We start from the raw sequence: 19,959 nt of genomic DNA, 5'->3' as shown, positions 1-19,959 counted from the left end.
CCTTGCTTGAGCCAGCGACCTTGGGCTCAAGCTGGTGAGCCTTGTTCAAACCAGATGAGCCCGCACTCAATCTGGCAACCTCGGGGTCTCGAACCTGGGTCCTCCACATCACAGTCCAACACTCTATCCACTGCGCTACAATATTGTAACCTGGTCAGGCTACAATAAAATTCTTAAAAGTGACAGCCAATTTTCTAATTAACACATTTTTGTTTTGCTTTAATTATAAGCATATAAAAACAAAATTTTGCTGTACTAATATCCTATCTTTCCGATTGCATACAGCATCCACACTGTGTAGTTGCAAAAGACTCTCCTTTAAAAGACTCTGAAGAGTCAACATCAGCCTGAGTCTTTTCAGCACTGCCCCCCATTGTCAGCCACCATGAGGTTGGCATTCTTTCTAAACCCTCCCAACTACACTGATCCCCAGATTGACATGCAACTAGTTACAATGCCAACATTTTCCAGAAAAAAGTTATACTCGATTTCAATTTTAATATAAGCATTAGTGAAGAAAAATTTAGTTTTTGCATAATTTCAAATATTAAGTAGTATCCTAAAGGAACAGCTTAATTCTTTGCATCGTTGATGATCTTGGAGCATTTTACAGTCAGCCTTACCCTCTGATGAAGCAAGACAGTTCTGCAGGGATTGTTTTTCCATCGGTGAAACATCTATACTAAGATGGGTACCTGATAGTGAACTGAAACTCCAGAGGAGAAATTGAGTAAGAATCTGGTTGGATCACAAGAGCTGACTAATAAAAGTAGTATGAGACCCTCTGTACTCAGAGGGATAAGAATCTGCTTTCACACTTTCTGCAGCGAGTGTTCATCTAATAAGGCAGCTGGTTAGGCAGTTATTTATTGCAGTGCTACAGAGAGCTTCCTTTCCAATGCCAAGGCTCTTCTTCAAATCTATAATCTAGTGTTCTCAAAGTCAGCTTTATTTGTCTAAAGGCATCACAACATGGAGCTTTATAGCTAGAGAAAAATGAGATCAGAGTATAAATTCAATTTCTAGCCAATGGAACAGATCACATTTGTATCAACATTTCTGAAGCCTCAACTATTTGAGCATTAAGAACACTCCCCTGTGATTCAGACTGTAAAATGTATCTGCAAATAATTATCCCAAAGAGAACAAAAAGTTGGATTACTGAAAAAATATATTCAACAGTTGAATTATTTAAAAAAAAGTACAAGTTGCTTTGACTTACAGTCCCTTCATTTCTCTAGAGATGAAATTATATAAATTATGATGTTCTTCCTGCTGTAACAAGCAAGTGATATTCCCTTTGCAAGAAGTTTCCCCAAAGCAACTCTGCATTATTCACAATGCAACCTGCATCTTCTCCTTCTCCAGGGACAAAGTATATGTCAGGAACGTGAGATCTCTAAGCAGATCAGCTAACGCAAAAACTAAGGCTCAACCAATGAATGCATAAATAAGTAGAAAAACAAATCGATGTTTCTCTTGCTCTCCCCTCCTCTCTCTCTAAAAGTAAATAAGTAAATAAATTTTAAAAATAACTAAGGCAATGAAGCTGAAAGGATGGAAAGGAAGAAAGGTTCAACTATGTGATAAAATGTGTGAAAATGGAACCTATAAGCAAAAAACTAACATTCTACAAAAAAAAAAAAAAGGAACTGTTCAGGACAGCTAACAAAACTCAAATATAAGCTCAGATCAGGAATAAAGTGTCTATTTTATGTCTTAGAATTTCAAACAAAATTGCTATTCCTTTCTAGCTTAGTAAACATAAAATTACTTATTAATTAAGTTAAAATGCACATGTATACATACACACAGTCATACCTATTGTCCAGAATACCTCATTAACTCCAGATGGTAATTTCCAGACTACTCTGGGCAGTTGCTTTGTCTTAAAAAGCAGCCAAAATGCTGTAAAGAGGATTAAGAAACAATAGTGTAAAGCAAAAAAACTCAGTCAACCTTTTAAAAATAAAAATGTTATTCCTCTAACTTTAATTCTCCTGTCTAAATACCAAATATTTAACGTGAAATAATGTGTTTAGGATCAACTGTGGCTTGGGGACCTTGGATATCCTACAGACTTGGGTATGAATCACTGCCTCCCTGCCACACAAACTGCAGAGTTGAAGGTGAAGTCATAGAAAAGGTCACTTCATTCTTTTGAACTGCAACAGTATCTTCTTGAAATGCTAAACGCTGTTAGCATTTAGGAGGAAACAACAGACAAATCATCTGGGGGTCACACTTATGGTAAGTTATGAAGAGAAGAAGCAGGGCCCTTAGTGTGTTACAGAATTAAGGGCTTCTATTAATAATGAGGCTTGTTAAGTTTCCTGATATTAGGAAATGTTATATAAAACTTAGTAATTTAACATTTAAATAAGAAAGTAATAGCAACTAAAGTTCAGCTATCTGATGGGTGCCTATTTGTATTGGCCCTTTAGACTAAGAGATAAATTTTCCTGTTTATAAGATTAGATCTAGATTTCTGGTCTTCAAGGTTAACCTAATATTTATAACAATTAAGCTATATCTCCTTGACCTAACCCTGAAGAGGATACCATTTAACCCCTGCTTCCTTCACTCTTCTATAAAAATAAGAGCTGGCATTCACTAAAATATCACTCTCTGGAAGAGTCACATGTAGCCCTGGCTCAAACACTAACCACCACCACCCCCTTTTATTTATTTATTTATTTATTTTATTTTATTTTATTTTATTTTATTTTATTTTTCCGAAGCTGGAAACGGGGAGAGACAGTCAGACAGACTCCCGCATGAGCCCGACCGGGATCCACCCGGCAAGACGCTGGGCCGCAACCAGAGCCACTCCAGCGCCTGGGGCAGAGGCCGAGGAGCCATCCCCAGCGCCCGGGCCATCTTTGCTCCAATGGAGCCTTGGCTGAGGGAGGGGAAGAGAGAGACAGAGAGGAAGGAGGGGAAGGGGGGGGATGGAGAAGCAAATGGGCGCTTCTCCTATGTGCCCTGGCCGGGAATCGAACCCAGGTCCCCCGCACGCCAGGCCGACGCTCTACCGCTGAGCCAACCGGCCAGGGCCCACCCCCCACCCCCTTTTAAATGAGAATATAATTCCTTTGAATAAGCCACCCAAGTGTAGAACACTTACTTTCTTAACACCAATTATATTTTCAATTAAGTAATGATCTTTGAATGGTAGGACAAGTAATTTTTTCCCTTTTTATTTTCCTCACTATCCTATTTTTTGGTAATGAATGCACGTTACCTTCATGGAAGGTATAACAAAAACTATAAATCCAGTTACAACTATATTTTATACTTACATTCAATATTAAAGTTATTCAACACATTTTATTGAACATTTTCTATGTCTAAGGCATTGTGGTGAAAGGCAGCTAAAGGATTTACGTATAATAAAAGACTTCCTACCCACAGGAACTTAAAATCAAGTTGTAGTGATTGTGGTAGGGAAAGGAGGTTTGGAGAGGTTATCTGGCTATCTGGCTGGTTGGCTCTGTGGTAGAGCATCAGCCTGGCATGTGATGTTCTGGGTTCGATTCCTAGTTGGGACACAGGAGAGGTGAGCATCTGCTTCTCCAACCCTCTCCTCCTCCTCCTCTCTCTCTCTCCCTCTCTCTTCCCCTCCCGCAGCCATGGCTTGACTGGTTCAAGCACATAGGCCCTGGGCACTGAGGATGGCTCTATGGAGCCTAGGCTTCGGGTGCTAAAGATGGCTAGGTTGAGAGAGTGGCCACAGATGGAGAGGGGGTGCCAGGTGGATCCCAGTCGAGGCGCATGCAGGAGTCTATCTCCCCTCCTCTCACTTAGAAAAGAATTAAGAAAAGATAAACGGCTATAATAAAACAAAGGAAATATGCACAAATAAAAATAAAAACAAGAAAGATCAAATTACATCTAGTTGAAAGAATAATAACTCAAGGATAAAAACTTGAGTTGTGGAGGAGGAGGTTAAAGAGACAGGCATTTCTCTATGTTTTTGCCTAATATGGATATAGTACAAATGCAAGTAATACAGATAGTTAGAGCTCTAAGAGGAGAGAAACTTGACCCCAGGTAAATGCTTATTATACTACTGCCAGAATTGACTCTGAAGTAACCTTATTTAACAAATACCTCTTAAATGCATGCTGCTTACTATATGCCATAGTTCAGACTTACAAATTTCTCATTTTAAATGGGAAATTGTTAACAACTAGTAATAAAACGAGCCTACACATTTCCTTAGTAAAGGTCAGCTGGATGCAAGCATACTTCAAGCCAGGTGACTCTGTCTCTGAATGCCTTTTGCACCAAGCAATTCCCCGTCTTCCATTCCCAAACTTGATCCTTCTCTTGAATTTCCTAATCTGATTAACGGCAGTCCAACCCATTAAAGCCCTTTCTAGCAATCACTATTGCAGGAGATTCCTAACTGGTCTTTCCCTCCTGTTCTCCCATTACACCCACTATCATTTTTTTTTTTTTGGTAACAAGATTGCGATGTTCATGTTACTCTTCTAGTCAAATACCTTCCATGTATATATATACTTACTTGTATATTTAAAAACATTCTTTAGAAGGTTACACAAGAAACTGGTATCACTGGTTCTTTTGGGGGAATTTTGCAGCTAGATCAGGGTAATAGCAAAACTTCACTGTGTACCGTTCTGAATTTTGAACACCTTTTGAATTCTGTACCATTTGAATGTGCTGCCTCTTCAAAACAACCAAACCAAACATAAAACAACAAAAGCAAAAACATCTAGAGCTTCCTACCAAAGAAACAAAACAATACCCAACTCCTTAACATGGCAATTGTGCCCCTTGAAGATTTGGTCTCAATCTATTACCTAACATCAATTCTCAACTACCTTCCTATCCCTACCCAACCAGTCCAAACTCCTGTCTAGCCATAAACAGCTACTGTTTGGGAAGTTTTCTGTGCTCTTGCTGATCTCTCAATCTGGGGAGCCTTACCATTCTTCACCTCATTTGCTTCCATTTACCCATCTCTTGAGGCCTGACTCCATGCTTCCACAACACCTACTGTGTATGTATTCTTTTATACTATTCTTTTATACCTTCACCGGCATATGAAACTTCAGTGCTGAAATCTTTGTTCTTGGTCTTATCCACAGCACCTGTCAGGGCCTAAACAGGAAACAACCAACCAACAATGAATTCAGTTGACTGTACTAAAAAGTTAGAATACCAACAACACCCTGGTATACCAACTATAATTGAGAACTACAAAAAGAGAATGAACTCATTATGTTATCCTAGAGTTGCACAATGTATTGTTCCCTGGGTTGAAACTGGCTACAAGGTGCTTCCCTCATAGTCAAAAGTGATTGAAAGAGCCTTGAAAAGTGGTTTGGAGATGACACCACTCCCAGCTTAACTGCCACTAACTGGCTATAGGATACTGGTCAAAACACTTCTCTAAGCTTTAGTTTTCTCATCTGTAAAATAAGGAGCAGGAGGACAAATTCTCTTGAGTTCCTTTTTCTGCCTGACCAGGCGGTGGCGCAGTGGATAGTGCGTCAGACTGGGATGTGGAGGACCCAGGTTCGAGACCCCGAGTTCGCCAGCTTGGGCGTGGGCTCATTTGGTTTGAACAAAAGCTCACCAGCTTGGACCCAAGGTCGCTAGCTCGAGCAAGGGGTTACTTGGTCTGCTGTAACCCCAAGGTCAAGGCACATATGAGAAGCAATCAATGAACAACTAAGGTGTCGCAACGAAAAACTGATGATTGATGCTTCTCATCTCTCTCTGTTCCTGTCTGTCTGTCCCTATCTATCCCTCTCTCTGACTCTCTCTCCATCTCTGTAAAAAAAAAAAAAAAAAAAAAAAGAGTTCCTTTTTCTTAAGTAAGATTTGAGGATTCTAAGTCACATTGCAAGAAAAGGGAGACTGCCTGACCAGGCGGTGGCGCAGTGGATAGAGTGTCGGACTGGGATGCCGAGGACCCAGGTTTGAGACCCTGAGGTCGCCAGCTTGAGTGCAGGCTCATCTGGTTTGAGCAAAAAGCTCACCAGCTTGGACCCAAGGTCGCTGGCTTGAGCAAGGGGTTACTAGGTCTGCTGAAGGCCTGCGGTCAAGGCACATATGAGAAAGCAATCAATGAACAACTAAGATGTCGCAATGCGCAACGAAAAACTAATGATTGATGCTTCTCATCTCTCTGTTCCTGTTTGTCTGTCCCTGTCTATCCCTCTCTCTGACTCTGTCTCTGTAAAAAAAAAAAAAAAAAAAAAAAAAAAGGAGACTATTTTAACCACCTAAGATGTAAAAGTTTTTCTCCTTTAAGCGTCTAACAAAAAAAGTCAGGTCAACCACTTTTCAATTTGATATTCTGATAAAAATTATAAGCCTGATCTGTGGTAGCACAGTGGATAAAGCCTTGACCTGGAATGCTGAGGTCACTGGTTTGAAGTCCTGGGCTTGCCCAGTCAAGGCACATATGACAAGCAATCAATGAACAACTAAAGTGAAGCAACTATGAGTTGATACTTCTTGAGCCATGCTCCCCTTTCTCTTAAAAAAAAAGAAATTCTGATAAAGTTATAGATTAGTATTAAATGACCAGTAAATTCAAATGATCTGTAAATTAATTTATATATGCAGAATGTACTCACAAAACACACTAACCTGGTTATCCAAACACCATTAATTGACTGTTCAGTGAATTTAGAGTACATGAACAAGAAAAACAATGATAAGATCAAAGTTGCCGCTACAGAACCAAGAGAAGTGGATTTTTCAAACAACGCAAACATAAGACATTTCTCATTTCATAGAAACACTGATGACCATATTACTAATCAACCTAGAGGCAGGCCATGCAGTTTTCTAGTTCTTATGCAAATAGCTCAAATCTATTTTCTTATTTAAACAATGATGTTAAAACAGAAGCACTTTTTGTTTGCTTCATTCAACACTGCTAACCTTTTTGCATCTACTTCAAATGAAAGCACAAACTAATCCTGGTAAGCCAAAAAACTTACTGGATGATGGCATCAAAAAACTTACTGAATGATGGCATCCTTGAAAGATCAAAATGTACAGTCATAGTAGTACAAAAAGAAATTCTCTTTCTTTTCAAAATAGTCTGTTAATGAGTAAAAGAAAACTCAGTGCAAAAATGTGTGAAATTAGCCTAAGTCAAAATAGTCCTAGGTCTTTCAACAGAAAGCACTCTTTGTAGTAAATCACTTTTGTAGTCTCTGGCAAAGTTTTTGCATCATTTTGTAGTTCTTGGGATTCATACTAACAATTTAATCAATTCTAGAACTATTCACCTGCAACAAACTTATTTACCTCAAAAACAAATGTTTAAGAACCTAGTAAATTTATAAATTGTCAAGTGTGACAGACTCAGGATCAACAATAAGCTTACTGCTAAGCAATTTCATAGCAATTAGAAAAGTATATAAATTAGCATAACTTTTCTGGAGGGATCTAATGCTATTATTTATATCAGAGGCCTTGCAAATGTTCCTAACCTTTGACTCCCAGGAATTCCTCTCTAAGAAATTTATCCTAAGGAAATATTCAGATGCAGACATACTTATTCTAGTGTTACTTGTAACAGAAAATTGAATATAATCTAAATAACTAAAAATAGAAGTCTAGTTAGAGAAATTATGGACAATATACTCAGTGAAGTATGATGCAGTTATGCTTATCAGTACGGAAATACACTCAAAATTTACATTACATAAAATAATGCCACAGAGCAGAATTCATTGTTGCGGTCCAGCCACAACAAGTATATACTGGGGTCCTGAATGGGAAAAGGAGTGGAATTGAAATAAATGATAATAGACAGGGACTTAAAGATATATATATTTATACAGATAGGTTCAGGTGGACACCACGGCAAACAGTCTCTACTGTTCCTTAGCTATAACGTGCCTGCTCCCAGAAACACATCCACTTTTATTCATAGAAAAAATGTGGTCCATCAACAATTCAATTAAGTTTCCAAGGCAACTCAAAGACAACCCCCACCATACCAACCAAATCTACTTATCACTAATAAGAAACTAGCTTCCAGCCTCCTCTGGAGAACATGGGTTAGACAAATGAGAATCAGGTGTACTCTTTGTTAACAAGGCAAATGAGGTGGGGTTTGGGCCCAGCACCTCTGTCCAAATTGCAAAAATACCCTGTTTATTTATTCGGTCCCCCAACAATACATATTAACCCAATTTCATTCAATAATGCATATACATAGATTGTATATACACAAAGGCTGATTGAAACCACACTGACTATAGCCAAGTTGTAAGTTACAGGTGTTTTAGACTGTGCTTTTCTGAACATGTGTTACTTTTTTATACTTTTATATGCATAAAACAAAACCATTTATTTAAAAGCACTAGACATGCAAGCAGAAATCTTAAGTTCAAGTCCCAGCTATGCTGTACTGACCTTATTGATGAGTCAACTTTATAGATGAGAAAACAAACACAGATTAAGTGGAGATAAAAAGCAGTTATTTCATAGTTAAAAGATTAAATAAAGTAAAACAACAGTGTATCATAAAATCTAAAGCACTGATAAGATGAACCATATTTTGTGTCAGATATTGAATAAATGCTGAAAAGAAATACAGTTAAATATTTCACTCTTTAAATAAAACTTCTGTTGCCCTTCCCCCACATACACCCCAATCCACCAAAAAATCCTGTTTGAGATTTTATCCCAAAGCATTTAGCATCTTTTCTTTTTTTAAATTTTAAACTAAATTAGAAGAGCTGTAACACTTGCCAACTCAAGTTTAAATGAGTGTATGTTAATAGCCCCATGCTCTCTGCAGTGGGTCATCTTTTTGCAAAAGATCCTGATGTATAGGTGCAATTCTGTGAATTCTGTGAATTGTTTAATAGGAAACAAATTATTTTGGATCTCAGGGAGATAGAAAACTATCAGATTTTTAAAATATTCAACAACTCTCGAACAAGATAGATCACTAAATTTTATTATTAACGACATAAAAAAGAATCCAAGGCATCAATTTATAAAATGAAACCAAAAGTTAACACTACGTTTGAAAGGGAAAAATCACAAGGCACACCATTTTAAAACTGGCTAGGATTTCTGGTTTGAATGTCAAATTTATTTGGAAAGAAAATATTCTGAAATTACTTTTCCAAAGCATTTTCCTGAAAATTCTGAACCTAAAGCCCCGCCCCCCAAATAAGCACAGGGACCCAGGCAAAATGAATTTGACATTTGGCTTGAACTTGACATAAGCATTTATTCAAAGGACACAGTTGTAGGTCAAATACTCTGACCCGGTATAGTGCCTCTTGAGTCACACAGGAGTACAAACTCCATTTGGATACTGTTGCAACCATTCAGGTTATATTGCCCAGTTTCAAAAAGCAGTGCTAAAGTTCATGCCACAGCCTCCTCCAGTCCAGGTCTCCTCCCCTCCACTAAAAACTCCTACCAGGACCAGCTAACATCGGCTTCCCACCTTCTGCTACAATGTATAACTCTTTTACAAAAAAGTATTTTCTGAAAAGTATAAAAAGGTACGCTTTTAAAATTTTACTTGCTCTACAAAAAAGATTCACCTAGAATCCTTTAAGGATATTAACAAATTGAGAGAAAAGCTGGAATTTAGAAAACAAAACTAAATTCGAGACTCTCTAGATTAAAGATTGTGAACAAAGTAAATATTGAATGTAAATTGTAATTGAAAAAAATTTTAAATTTAAAGAATGCTTGCAAAGAAAATAAATCTCATTCACAGCATGGTTTCTTAAAAAGATGGTGACCAAAGGAAAAAATAGTTCTGGCAGTACAACAAATGACGACATGACTTTAAAAATAATGTGCCTTATAAGAACCTAAGAATCAGAAAAGTCAGACAGCAACTAGTCAGCAGCTTCTTAAACCCTACTGTCTCTATAAATCCTAAAAAGTTCTTTTACTAAACCCATTAATTCTCATACTTCTTAACATTCTACAATTTTCTCTTGAAAGCTCATAGATTTTCACGAAATCAGGTATATTTAAAGTACTGCAATCTTAGAACTTACATACCTGATTTTTACCATTTTAAAATATTTCCCTTGAATAATTATATTACAACTATATAGAACTATATTAAAACTATATTCTTCATAGTTACAGTTACAATATAACCAAACAATTCCGTTTGTAGATATATATTAAAGAGAATGGAAAATATATATATGTTCATAAAAAGCCTGTACATGAATGTGTCATAGCAGCATTATTCACAACAGCCAAAAAGTGAAAATTACCCAATGTCCATTAATAGATGAATGAACAAAATGTGGTATGTCCATACAATGGAATATTATTCAGCCATAAAAAGGAATGAAGTACTGATAAATACTACAATGGGTAGGTGAATGTTGACAATATACTAAGTGAAAAAGCCAGACATAAAAGAGCACATATTGGCCCTGGCCAGTGACTCAGTGGACAGAGCGTCAGCCTGGTGTATGGATGTCCCGGGTTGGATTCCTGGTCAGGGCACACAGAAGCAACCATCTGCTTCTCCTCCACTTTCCTTCACCCTCTTCCCTCCCACAGCCAGTGGCTGGGTTGGTTCAAGCATGGCACCAGGTGCTAAGGATAGTTCCATTGGAGCACATCAGCCTCAGGTGCTAAAAATATCTCGGTACTCAAGCATTGGCCCCAGATGGGTTTCCTGGGTGGATCCCGATCAGTGCACATGCAGGAGTTTGCCTTACTATCTCCCCTCTTTTCACCAAAAAAAATAATAATAATAAAATAAAAGCACTTATTATGATTCCATTTATATGAAATGTCCAAAATAGGCAAATCTATAGTCAGAATTTACTCTGTTGTCAGGGGTTCAGGAAGGGCAGAGTAGGAAGTGATTTCTAATGGGTAGAGTTTCTTTTGGGGTTTTGAAACTAGTTAATGGTGGTGGTTGCACAACTTTGTGAATATACCAAATGCCATTAAATTTTTTACTTTGAAAGGTGAGTGATATAGCAGGTGAATTACATATCTCAAGTTTAAAAATTCAATCAGGATTATGACTGCTGTCAACAGGTAGATAAGTATGAAAGTTCTGACTTTCAAAAAATCATGGGCCCTGGCTGGTTGGCTCAGTAGTAGAGCGTTGGCCTAGCCTGTGGACGTCCTGGATTCGATTCCCAGTCAGGGAACACAGGAGAGGCACTCATCTGCTTCTCCACCCTTCCCCCTCTCACTTCTCTCTCTCTTTCTCTTTCTCTCTCCCCCTCTCTCTTTTCCTACCTTCCTGCAGCCATGGCTCTATTGGAGCGAGTTGGCCGGGGGTGAGGAGGGCAGCTGAGAATGGCTCCATGGCCTCTGCCTCAGACTCTAAGAAGAGCTCAGTTGCTGCGCAACAGAGCAACGCCCCAGATGGGCAGAACATGGCCCCCTAGTGGGCTTGCAGGGTGGATCCCGGTGGGGGGAGTGCATGCAGGATTCTGTCTCTCTGCCTCCCCTCCTCTCACTGAATAAAAAAAGAAAAAGAGGCCTGACCTGTGGTGGTGCAGTGGATAAAGCATTGACCTGGAAATGCTGAGGTTGCTGGTTCGAAGCCTTGGGCTTGCCTGGTCAAGGCACATATGGGAGTTGATGCTTCCTACTCCTCCCCCCTTCTTTCTCTCTGTCTCTCCCTCTCCTCTCTAAAATGAATAAATAAAAAATAAAAAAAAGAAAAGAAAAAGAATTATGACTATATATTAACAAGACTGGTTTCCTGATGCAGCTTGAAATCTCGCTGAGGGAAATTCCAAAGAGGACTTCTTTAAAGACTGATATTAGTGCCCATATACACTCTTTCAAGGTGACTACTTCGTTAAAAGGACAACTCACTTTCAAATATAGAGGTTCTACCAAATACATTAAAATTATCATCATTGTTAGAAAACATCAAATTCTACCTCATCTATTCACTTATTAAATACAATTTTGACCGACATTGTTCATGTAATCCTTATACCTTTCAACAACTACTTTTAAGACTGGTGTTACTCACAAAAATACTTGGCCACAATCCTGGCCACAATCAAAATCAGATCCAAAGGCTAGAATATAAACTTGTTTTCATTTTTTTTAAGTTTCAAGTTAAATCAAGCTTAAATAAACATCTCACAGTTTTATAAGAATTACTTTACAACACAATATTCAGAGGTCATAATTTACAAGGCATGAACTATGCTGCCATTCTTTAAACAAGTGGTTTCAGTAAACTGTGGTTTAGTGTGCAGGAAAGGCTTTTGTTGCATTTTAATTATGAGTCATATAGTGAATAAAGAAGTTGTACAGACACACAAACCCACACCCTTAAGCAGGAAAAGCATTAGGACAAACAGTACCAGAAGACAGACTGGTTTTGAATTCACCTATCTTGTCAAGAAAGCACTTAACCAGTGCTATAACGGAGATGACTGGAATGGGGAGTCTTGGTGCTAGTCCTAGATCTGCCACTAACTAGCGGAGTAACCTTAGCAAAGTCATTTGACCCTCCGTAGGCCTGTTTTCTCAACAGTAAAATGAAAGAACTGGACTCCAAGGTTACTAGGCCTTACAGTTCTCAACAGGCTTTGATTCTATTGTTAAGTAGCTTAGGGCTGTGGGAGGGCCAGCAATTACACACTAGGCAGCTCTGATATTTTTGTGTACCTAGGCATACATACCACAGAGTAAGAGAACTACTAACCACAGGGAAGAAGGAAAAAGAGAAGTGCACACAGTTTCTGCTGGTTCTGGTTTACTCCTGTTGGACCTAATAAAGAGAAAGTACCTTGGCCAATTTTCCAGGGGAGAGGAGTGGTTCCTGTGTCTCACCACACCCATCATAGTTGGTTTGTCCTAAAAGAAATCCAGTGGGAACTCTACAAAAATGCTGTAAAGTACCAAGTACTTTTAGTCACTGTATGACTAATAGGATAGATCAATTCTAAATTAAAGAAATAAAACAGCTTTCTCTTTCCAATACAGAAAGAACTAAACAGCTTTCATTCCACAGTCAAGCAGTCCTAGATGACCATGAATGAGTTCCACAGATACTGAGCAATAAACAATGCCAATCCAAAGAATACGAGTTATCTATAGAACTAGAAGGTTAAAACATTGAGGGTCAACATGACACTATTATTCAACATAACCTTTTTTTTTTTTTTTTGTATTTTTCTGAAGTTGGAAATGGGGAGGCAGTTAGACAGACTCCTGCATGCGCCCGACATGCCCACCAGGGGGCGATGCTCTGCCCCTCCGGGGCGTCGCTCTGTTGCAACCAGAGCCATTCTAGTGCCTGAGGCAGAGGCCATGGAGCCATCCTCAGCGCCCAGGCCAACTTTGCTCCAATGGAGCCTTGGCTGCGGGAGGAGAAGAGAGAGACAGAGAGGAAGGAGAGGGGGAGGAGTGGAGAAGCAGATGGGTGCTTCTCCTGTGTGTCCTGGCCGGGAATCGAACCCGGACTCCTGCACGCAGGCCGACACTCTACCACTGAGCCAACCAGCCAGGGCCTAACATAACCTTTTGACACAATTAAATTTACAACTCTAACTTCCACAGTAAATAGCAGAATTAAAGACCCCCGTTGAGACTCATCACCTCTTTTACAGCAAGGGATAATCAAACCTGGATGATAGAGTCACCATCATACCTACTGGTTTGTGAAAGCCATAGACAAATGAGGCCAACTCAGAAGTTGTTTCAGGTGGCTTCCAAGATGGCTTTCCAGAAGAGCTCCTCCAAAACAGGACAGTCCTAGAGAACCTTTTCCCCTTGATTTGCACACAAAATACACACACACCTATTATAGCTCTTTGTCGCCCTGGCCGTGTTAGAGTGTCATCCCCTTATGCCAAGGTTGTGGGTTCAATGCTCAGTCAGGGCACATATAGATCTTTCTGTCTCACTCTTTTACTCCCTTCATCTCTCTCTAAAATCAATTAATACTTTTTTTTTTTAAATTAAGAATCAACCAATGAATGCATAAAATGGCTCTCTGTCAAATATGGCTGAAGATGCTATGGCAGCATTCCTTTCAGGAGGGCTATAGAGCTGTGGTTCTTAATCTGGTACTCATGCATGGACCTCTAGATAGTACACAGTTGGACTTCATGAGGTCAGTGAAGTCCCTGAATGAGATCTTGGGCACTCAAAATTTCTCAGAACCTGGGAAAGTTACGGCCCACTGGTTTAGAGCCAAATATAAAACAGAAGAAATCTACTGTAAGTGCCCATGTGAATAATACAGGAAGTAATGGCTGTTATTTGAGGTGCAGAATAACAAAGGGTGCCATCATTACAAAACAAAAAAATATGATCTGATGGCCAGAAGTTCTTGAGGGTCAGAGAGTCCACTCTCTTCATCCTCTACTGTAGATGAGAAACATGAGTTGAGAGACTCTTGCCCAAAACCACAGATCACAGGGTTAGTAAATTGCAAAGCTGTGCACCAAACTAGGCCAGGTTTCTGCCAGAATGTTATGGTTAGACTTTTTTTCAGAATGGGTTTGACCAAAACTTCATAAATCTTTCATAAAAGCCAGCACATAGAAGATTTATAAGGGGGAACCTTAGTGGCCCATTCCACCCACCCTTGTTGCACTGTGACTGCAATTTGAAAAAGCAGCACAGGTCACAAGCTCATTGAGTGAAGTGCTTCCAAATGTAATGGAAAAAAGATAGCCACTGACTGCTCTTTTATTTTTATTTATTTTTGTTTTTTTTTTAAAGATTTTATTTATTCAATTTTCAGAAAGGAGAGAGAGAGAGAGAGAGAGACAGAGACAGAGAGACAGAGAGAAAAGGGAGGCGCAGGAAGCATCAACTCCCATATGTGCCTTGACCAGGCAACCTCAGCGTTTCAGGTTGACGCTTTATCCCACTGCGCCACCACAGGTCATGACTGCTCTTTTAAAAATACCGAGTCAGGGTCAAACTGACTTCAGATTCGTAGGATTTCAATCTGCAAGCTCCTCAACCTTCTAGCAGGTGCCCCCAAACAGTGGCCCCCTGAGGCCATTTATCGGGCCCTGCTGCACTTCCGGAAGGGGCACCTCTTTCATTGGTGGTCAGTGAGAGGAGCACTGTATGTAGCAACTCTTCAACGGTCTGAGGGGCAATGAACTGGCCCCCAGTGTAAAAAGTTTGGAGACCCCTGTAAGGAGTCTGTCTGCCTTTCTCTTTTAAAGTTTTAAGATCAAGAGTCTTGCCTAAACATTAAGTGACTTTTTCAACTCAGGTAATGGGGTCACTCATAAATTAAACTGCCAACAACCTTTCCCTTTCCGTGTTCACAAACATTACATGTAGTAGAAGCAAAGATAATAGGCAGTTATTCTAAGATCAAATTAAAAAGTAATTATTGTCATAAAAAGTTACAGGACCATTTGTTCCGATGCCAAGCACTGCTTCAGCATATGAAATTGAAAGGAATCAAAAACTCAATCTCACCTGAGAAGTGAAACCAAAGTGACATTTGAACCCAAGTTCAATGACAGCATGCCCTTCAATTTCAAAATGCTTTCGTAAAAGAGAGAATGGTCCACAATTCTACAGCAAATGCGTTGTCTCTACAGACTGTACCTTACTGTCAAGTTTGTGAATTATATCAGGCCCTTTCTGCAAGCTCTTGTCCCAGTCTCCCACCCACAAAGGCGTAACTGGAATAGGATTTGGGAAGCACCTGTGGCCTGAAAGGCTTGAACCAATTCTCCAGGCTTCCTTGGGCTGCAGTCTAGAAGAGGGTTTGACCAACCTATTTTTGGGTCAAGGAGACTCTCTTTCACCCCAGGTGACCTCAAGAGAACAAGATCAGTTTGGGATAATGCACTGCGAGTGGATGTTTTTCACCAGGCCTGGGGCTCCTACTGCGAGACTGGGGAAAGGAAGGATGGGGATGTGGTCACGACTGAGGCGGTGGAAGAATGCGGCCGGGTTGTCTGGGCTCACGGCCGTCAGTCGACTCGGGATCCCTGGGGCCCCGGCCGGGCCACGGCGTCAGGAGCAGGCGGAGAAGCAGGGATCCCCGGGACACGCGGAGGGAGGGGAACAAGAGCGAGGTTCGGAGCCTGCAGGTGTCGCCGGCGGTGGGGGTGGGGTGGGGACGAGGTCGCCCGGGGCTGGCACAGCCAAGTGACTAAGAGTGCAGTTCCGAGCTCGAACACACACACGGGTCACATTCCCAGGCTGTGTGACCTTGAGCACATGGCTCGCTGCTCTGCACCTCAGTTTCCTCGTCTGTAAAGTGGGGGTTGGTCAGGCGGAAAGCGCAGCTTGGGGAGCTGGGCACGGCGGCCCCTTACATGTCTCAGCGCTACTCCGAGCGCTCGGGCTGCCCTCGCCGCCCCAAGCATGGGGAAGTCCCGGGCAGGGGAGTCCCCAGAAGGCGGATCCGGGTCGGGGTGGGGAGAGGTGGGGTAGGGTAGGGGACCCGGGCCGGGGCACTCACCCAGGACGTCCGCCGACCGGTGCCGAGCCACGAAGCACGCGTCGTCCCCGTAGCACGCACCCTTCTTCAGGAGGCCCTTACGGAAGTCCTTGCCGAAGCCGCAGCCAGCCGTCACCAAGCCGTAGTCGCCGCCGCCGCCGCCGCCGGCCCTGGGGTCGGTCTGCGAGAGGCCGCCGAGCACGGCGCGGGCCACCAGCCGCCCGTACGACAGGACCGAAAACATTGCCGCCGCCGCCCCCCCGAGGAGGCGCGGGGCCGGGGGAGCAGGAGGACGCGGAGGCCCGGAGCCGGCTCGCTCCTCAGCCGCAGCCGCGGCGCTGCCGCCGGGGCGCTCTTCGGGGCGGCGCGCGGTCGCTGCCGCCGCCCGTGCCCGCCGCGCGGAGCCTCGCACACGCTCCGCCGCGCGCACCGGAGCCAGAGCGAGGTCAAAGCCGGCGGCACCTCCGCCTCAGCCCCACTGGGGTCCAAGCTGCAGCCACCGCCGCCGCCGCCATCTTCCGCTCCACTAGCGTGTTCCGGGCCTCACCGGGAGCACCGCCCCTCCGTGGCCACGCCCTAACCCCGCCCACTATTCGCAGCTTTTTACTAAGCCCTGCCCCCTAGGACTAGGGGCCTTATGTAGTCACGGAGGTCGAGTGTGCGCGGAGGGTGAGGATGCAATGACTCCTGGTAGTTGTAGTCGCTTTTTACTTCATTGCCTAGCATCCAGGACTTCGGAGGATTTCCCAGACTCGGGATCTAAATTATTGAGAATTAAGGTGGGCTGTTTGAAAGTTTTCTCCCTTCTTTTAACCGTATATTTTGAAGGCTATTGTTTTAAATAACCTCATCATTTCGTTAAAGAAAACCTGAAAGAAGCTAGGATCAGGTCATGTAATATTATTCCGTGGTATATATATTAAGAAACTGAAGTACACAGATCCAAGACATCTCCAGAATTTACGTACTGGAAGGATGTAGGGGCGGCAATCTGGAAAGAAGAGCCGTTTTTCACAGTATTTAGGAAAATTCAAGAAAATGTTATATGTCCCGATTAGAATGGGGGGGGGGGGTGAGTGGGGACTAGTAGTGATGAAGAAACAGACACGGCCACTGCAGATGTTTCATACAGGACTGTTTCGGACTTTGTAGATGATTCTGCCAGATTGAGAATAAAAAATTCAAAACCTCAAATTTCTTTGTCCCACATTTTAATTTTCTCAAGGATCCACCTGCAGGTCTCCCAATCTCTGGCTTGAGTGCCCAGAGAGGTCACACAGTACCAAAGACTTGCAAAGATGGCACCTTTTCCTCTCTTCTTCCATGGCTTCTTGTCAAAAGGACAGCCCTTGGCAAGAAAGACAGCTTTCCTACGTTTTTTAAAAAAGCTCTCAGCCCACCCCTAACAAAGACATGACAGAGGATTCTTCCAGATATTGACTATTATTTTAAGCAACCTCCTTCTGAAATTATTTAGATTGAATAATAAGTTTAGCGAGGAGTTTGTAAATCTGATGGGATGATTAGCTTACCAAATGTGTGTAGGATGTTTGTATATGTGTATGAATGTACAGTCAGATTACATACCATTCCTGGTGTTTGCATAATCTAGTGTTTGCATTCCTTTCGACCCCATTTGGTGCCATGTCCCTTTCACTAATGGCTCTAGCCATGCTCACAGCTCCATTGGGGGCCTCTGCTCTTCCTTCTACCCACTAGAGTACAATTCCTTATCTGGACATTTGGGTGCACAGTAAATACACAGTAAACAAATGGAGGAATGAATGAATATTTCACTAGATCCTAAGCTCCCCAAGGGCAAGGATTATTTGCCATGGTATTATTAGACTCTAATGCAATCCCTGGCATGCAGTAGGGGAGTTGGTACATGTTTGTTGAATAAAGAAGGAATAACTGAATCAGAACCATAAATAATACACAAAATAATGTTTGTTGAATATAGGAATGATCGAATAAATGGGGCTCATAACTAAAACAAAATTGAGATTTGAGGCAAATGAAATAATTTTTAGTTTTGGGTTTGTTTGTTTTTTTTACAGAGACAGAGAATCAGAGAGAGGGATAGACGACAGGAACGGAGAGAGATGAGAAGCATCAATCATCAGTTTTTTGTTGCAACACCTAGTTGTTCATTGATTGCTTTCTCATATGTGCCTTGACCATGGGCCTTCAGCAGACCAAGTAACCCCTTGCTCAAGCCAGTGACCTTGGTCCAAGCTGGTGGCTTTGCTCAAACCAGATGAGCCCATGCTCAAGCTGCCAACCTCAGGGTCTCAAACCTGGGTCCTCCGCATCCCAGTCTGATGCTCTATCCACTGCACCACCACCTGGTCAGGCTAATTTTTAGTTTTATTGGAACATACATATGTCTTATCCAGAAGCATCGGTCCTTTTCCAGTTCAGTTTTGACAGAATTGTAGTTACTCCTAGGATTCCCATGTCATTCTTTTTTTTTTTTTTTTTTTTTTTGTATTTTTCGGAAGCTGGAAACGGGAAGAGACAGTCAGACAGACTCCCGCATGTGCCCCACCGGGATCCACCCGCACGCCCACCAGGGGAGACGGTCTGCTCACCAGGGGGCGATGCTCTGCCCCTCTGGGGCATCGCTCTGTCACAACCAGAGCCACTCTAGGGCCTGGGGCAGAGGCTAAGGAGCCATCCCCAGCGCCCAGGCCATCTTTGCTCCAATGGAGCCTTGGCTGCGGGAGGGGAAGAGAGAGACAGAGAGGAAGGAGAGGAGGAGGGGTGGAGAAGCAGATGGGCGCTTCTCCTGTGTGCCCTGGCCGGGAATCGAACCTGGGACCCCTTGCACGCCAGGCCGACGCTCTACCACTGAGCCAACCGGCCAGGGCCTCCCATGTCATTCTTTAAATGATTCCTTTTTTTTTAAACTTTTCTTAATGCATCTAAAGTATTGCCAACCTTCCACTCAAAGCACATTATTCTGTTATCCTAATTACTGTCATAATTAAACACTTTTGCAATTCACAATGTGCCAAGTACTCTATGTTTCCCTCCTGAAATGTTTTGATTAAAATTGGACAGAATAAAGCATTTTGCATAGGGAGTGGCATTTTGTCAAAGATGTAGACCAAGAAAAGTTCATTTACTGGATAGAAGATATAGTGATCCCCAGCATGCAATCACACCTTGCTATTTTTTCTGGGCCATAAGAATTGGAGAGCAGCCCAGAAGAGGGGGTGGAGCCCTGTGGCTCCTCTGCTTGGCATTTACGTCTATGCCAGTTGTGCTAAAGGTTGCTCTTTCAAGCACATACACCACTATCAAATCCCAGCCAGGCTGTCAGGTAATTCTACCCCAAGGACAAACTTTTTAAAATAGCATGTCAACTCCTATTCCTTGCCTCATCAAATCCTTCAGACTGCCCCTGCCTTTCATTTTTCAAGCATATATTAATTCCAGCATCACTCACAAGTACCAGTTGGATGAGGTGAGCAGGAACATAACATGTGACTCTGAAGCCGGTAACCTCTGCTCTGATGGGGCTGCTGTGTTCACAGTTAAGT

General features: G+C 42.0%; 1 protein-coding gene across 1 annotated transcript in view; it reads right to left on the bottom strand.

The window, feature by feature from the left end:
* Positions 1-17,369, bottom strand: part of PPTC7 (protein phosphatase targeting COQ7) — a 43,376-nt gene extending 26,007 nt beyond the window's left edge. The window contains exon 1 of the mRNA XM_066260602.1: positions 16,433-17,369. Coding sequence (XP_066116699.1) covers positions 16,433-16,655 — 223 coding nt within the window. The 5' untranslated portion in view covers positions 16,656-17,369. The remainder of the gene's footprint in view (positions 1-16,432) is intronic.
* Positions 17,370-19,959: the final 2,590 nt, after the last annotated feature.

Source organism: Saccopteryx bilineata, chromosome 2, assembly GCF_036850765.1.
Source record: "Saccopteryx bilineata isolate mSacBil1 chromosome 2, mSacBil1_pri_phased_curated, whole genome shotgun sequence".
Classification (NCBI taxonomy): domain Eukaryota; kingdom Metazoa; phylum Chordata; class Mammalia; order Chiroptera; family Emballonuridae; genus Saccopteryx; species Saccopteryx bilineata.
Note: the sequence above shows the minus strand (reverse complement) of the source record. Positions and strands in the feature narration are given on the sequence as shown.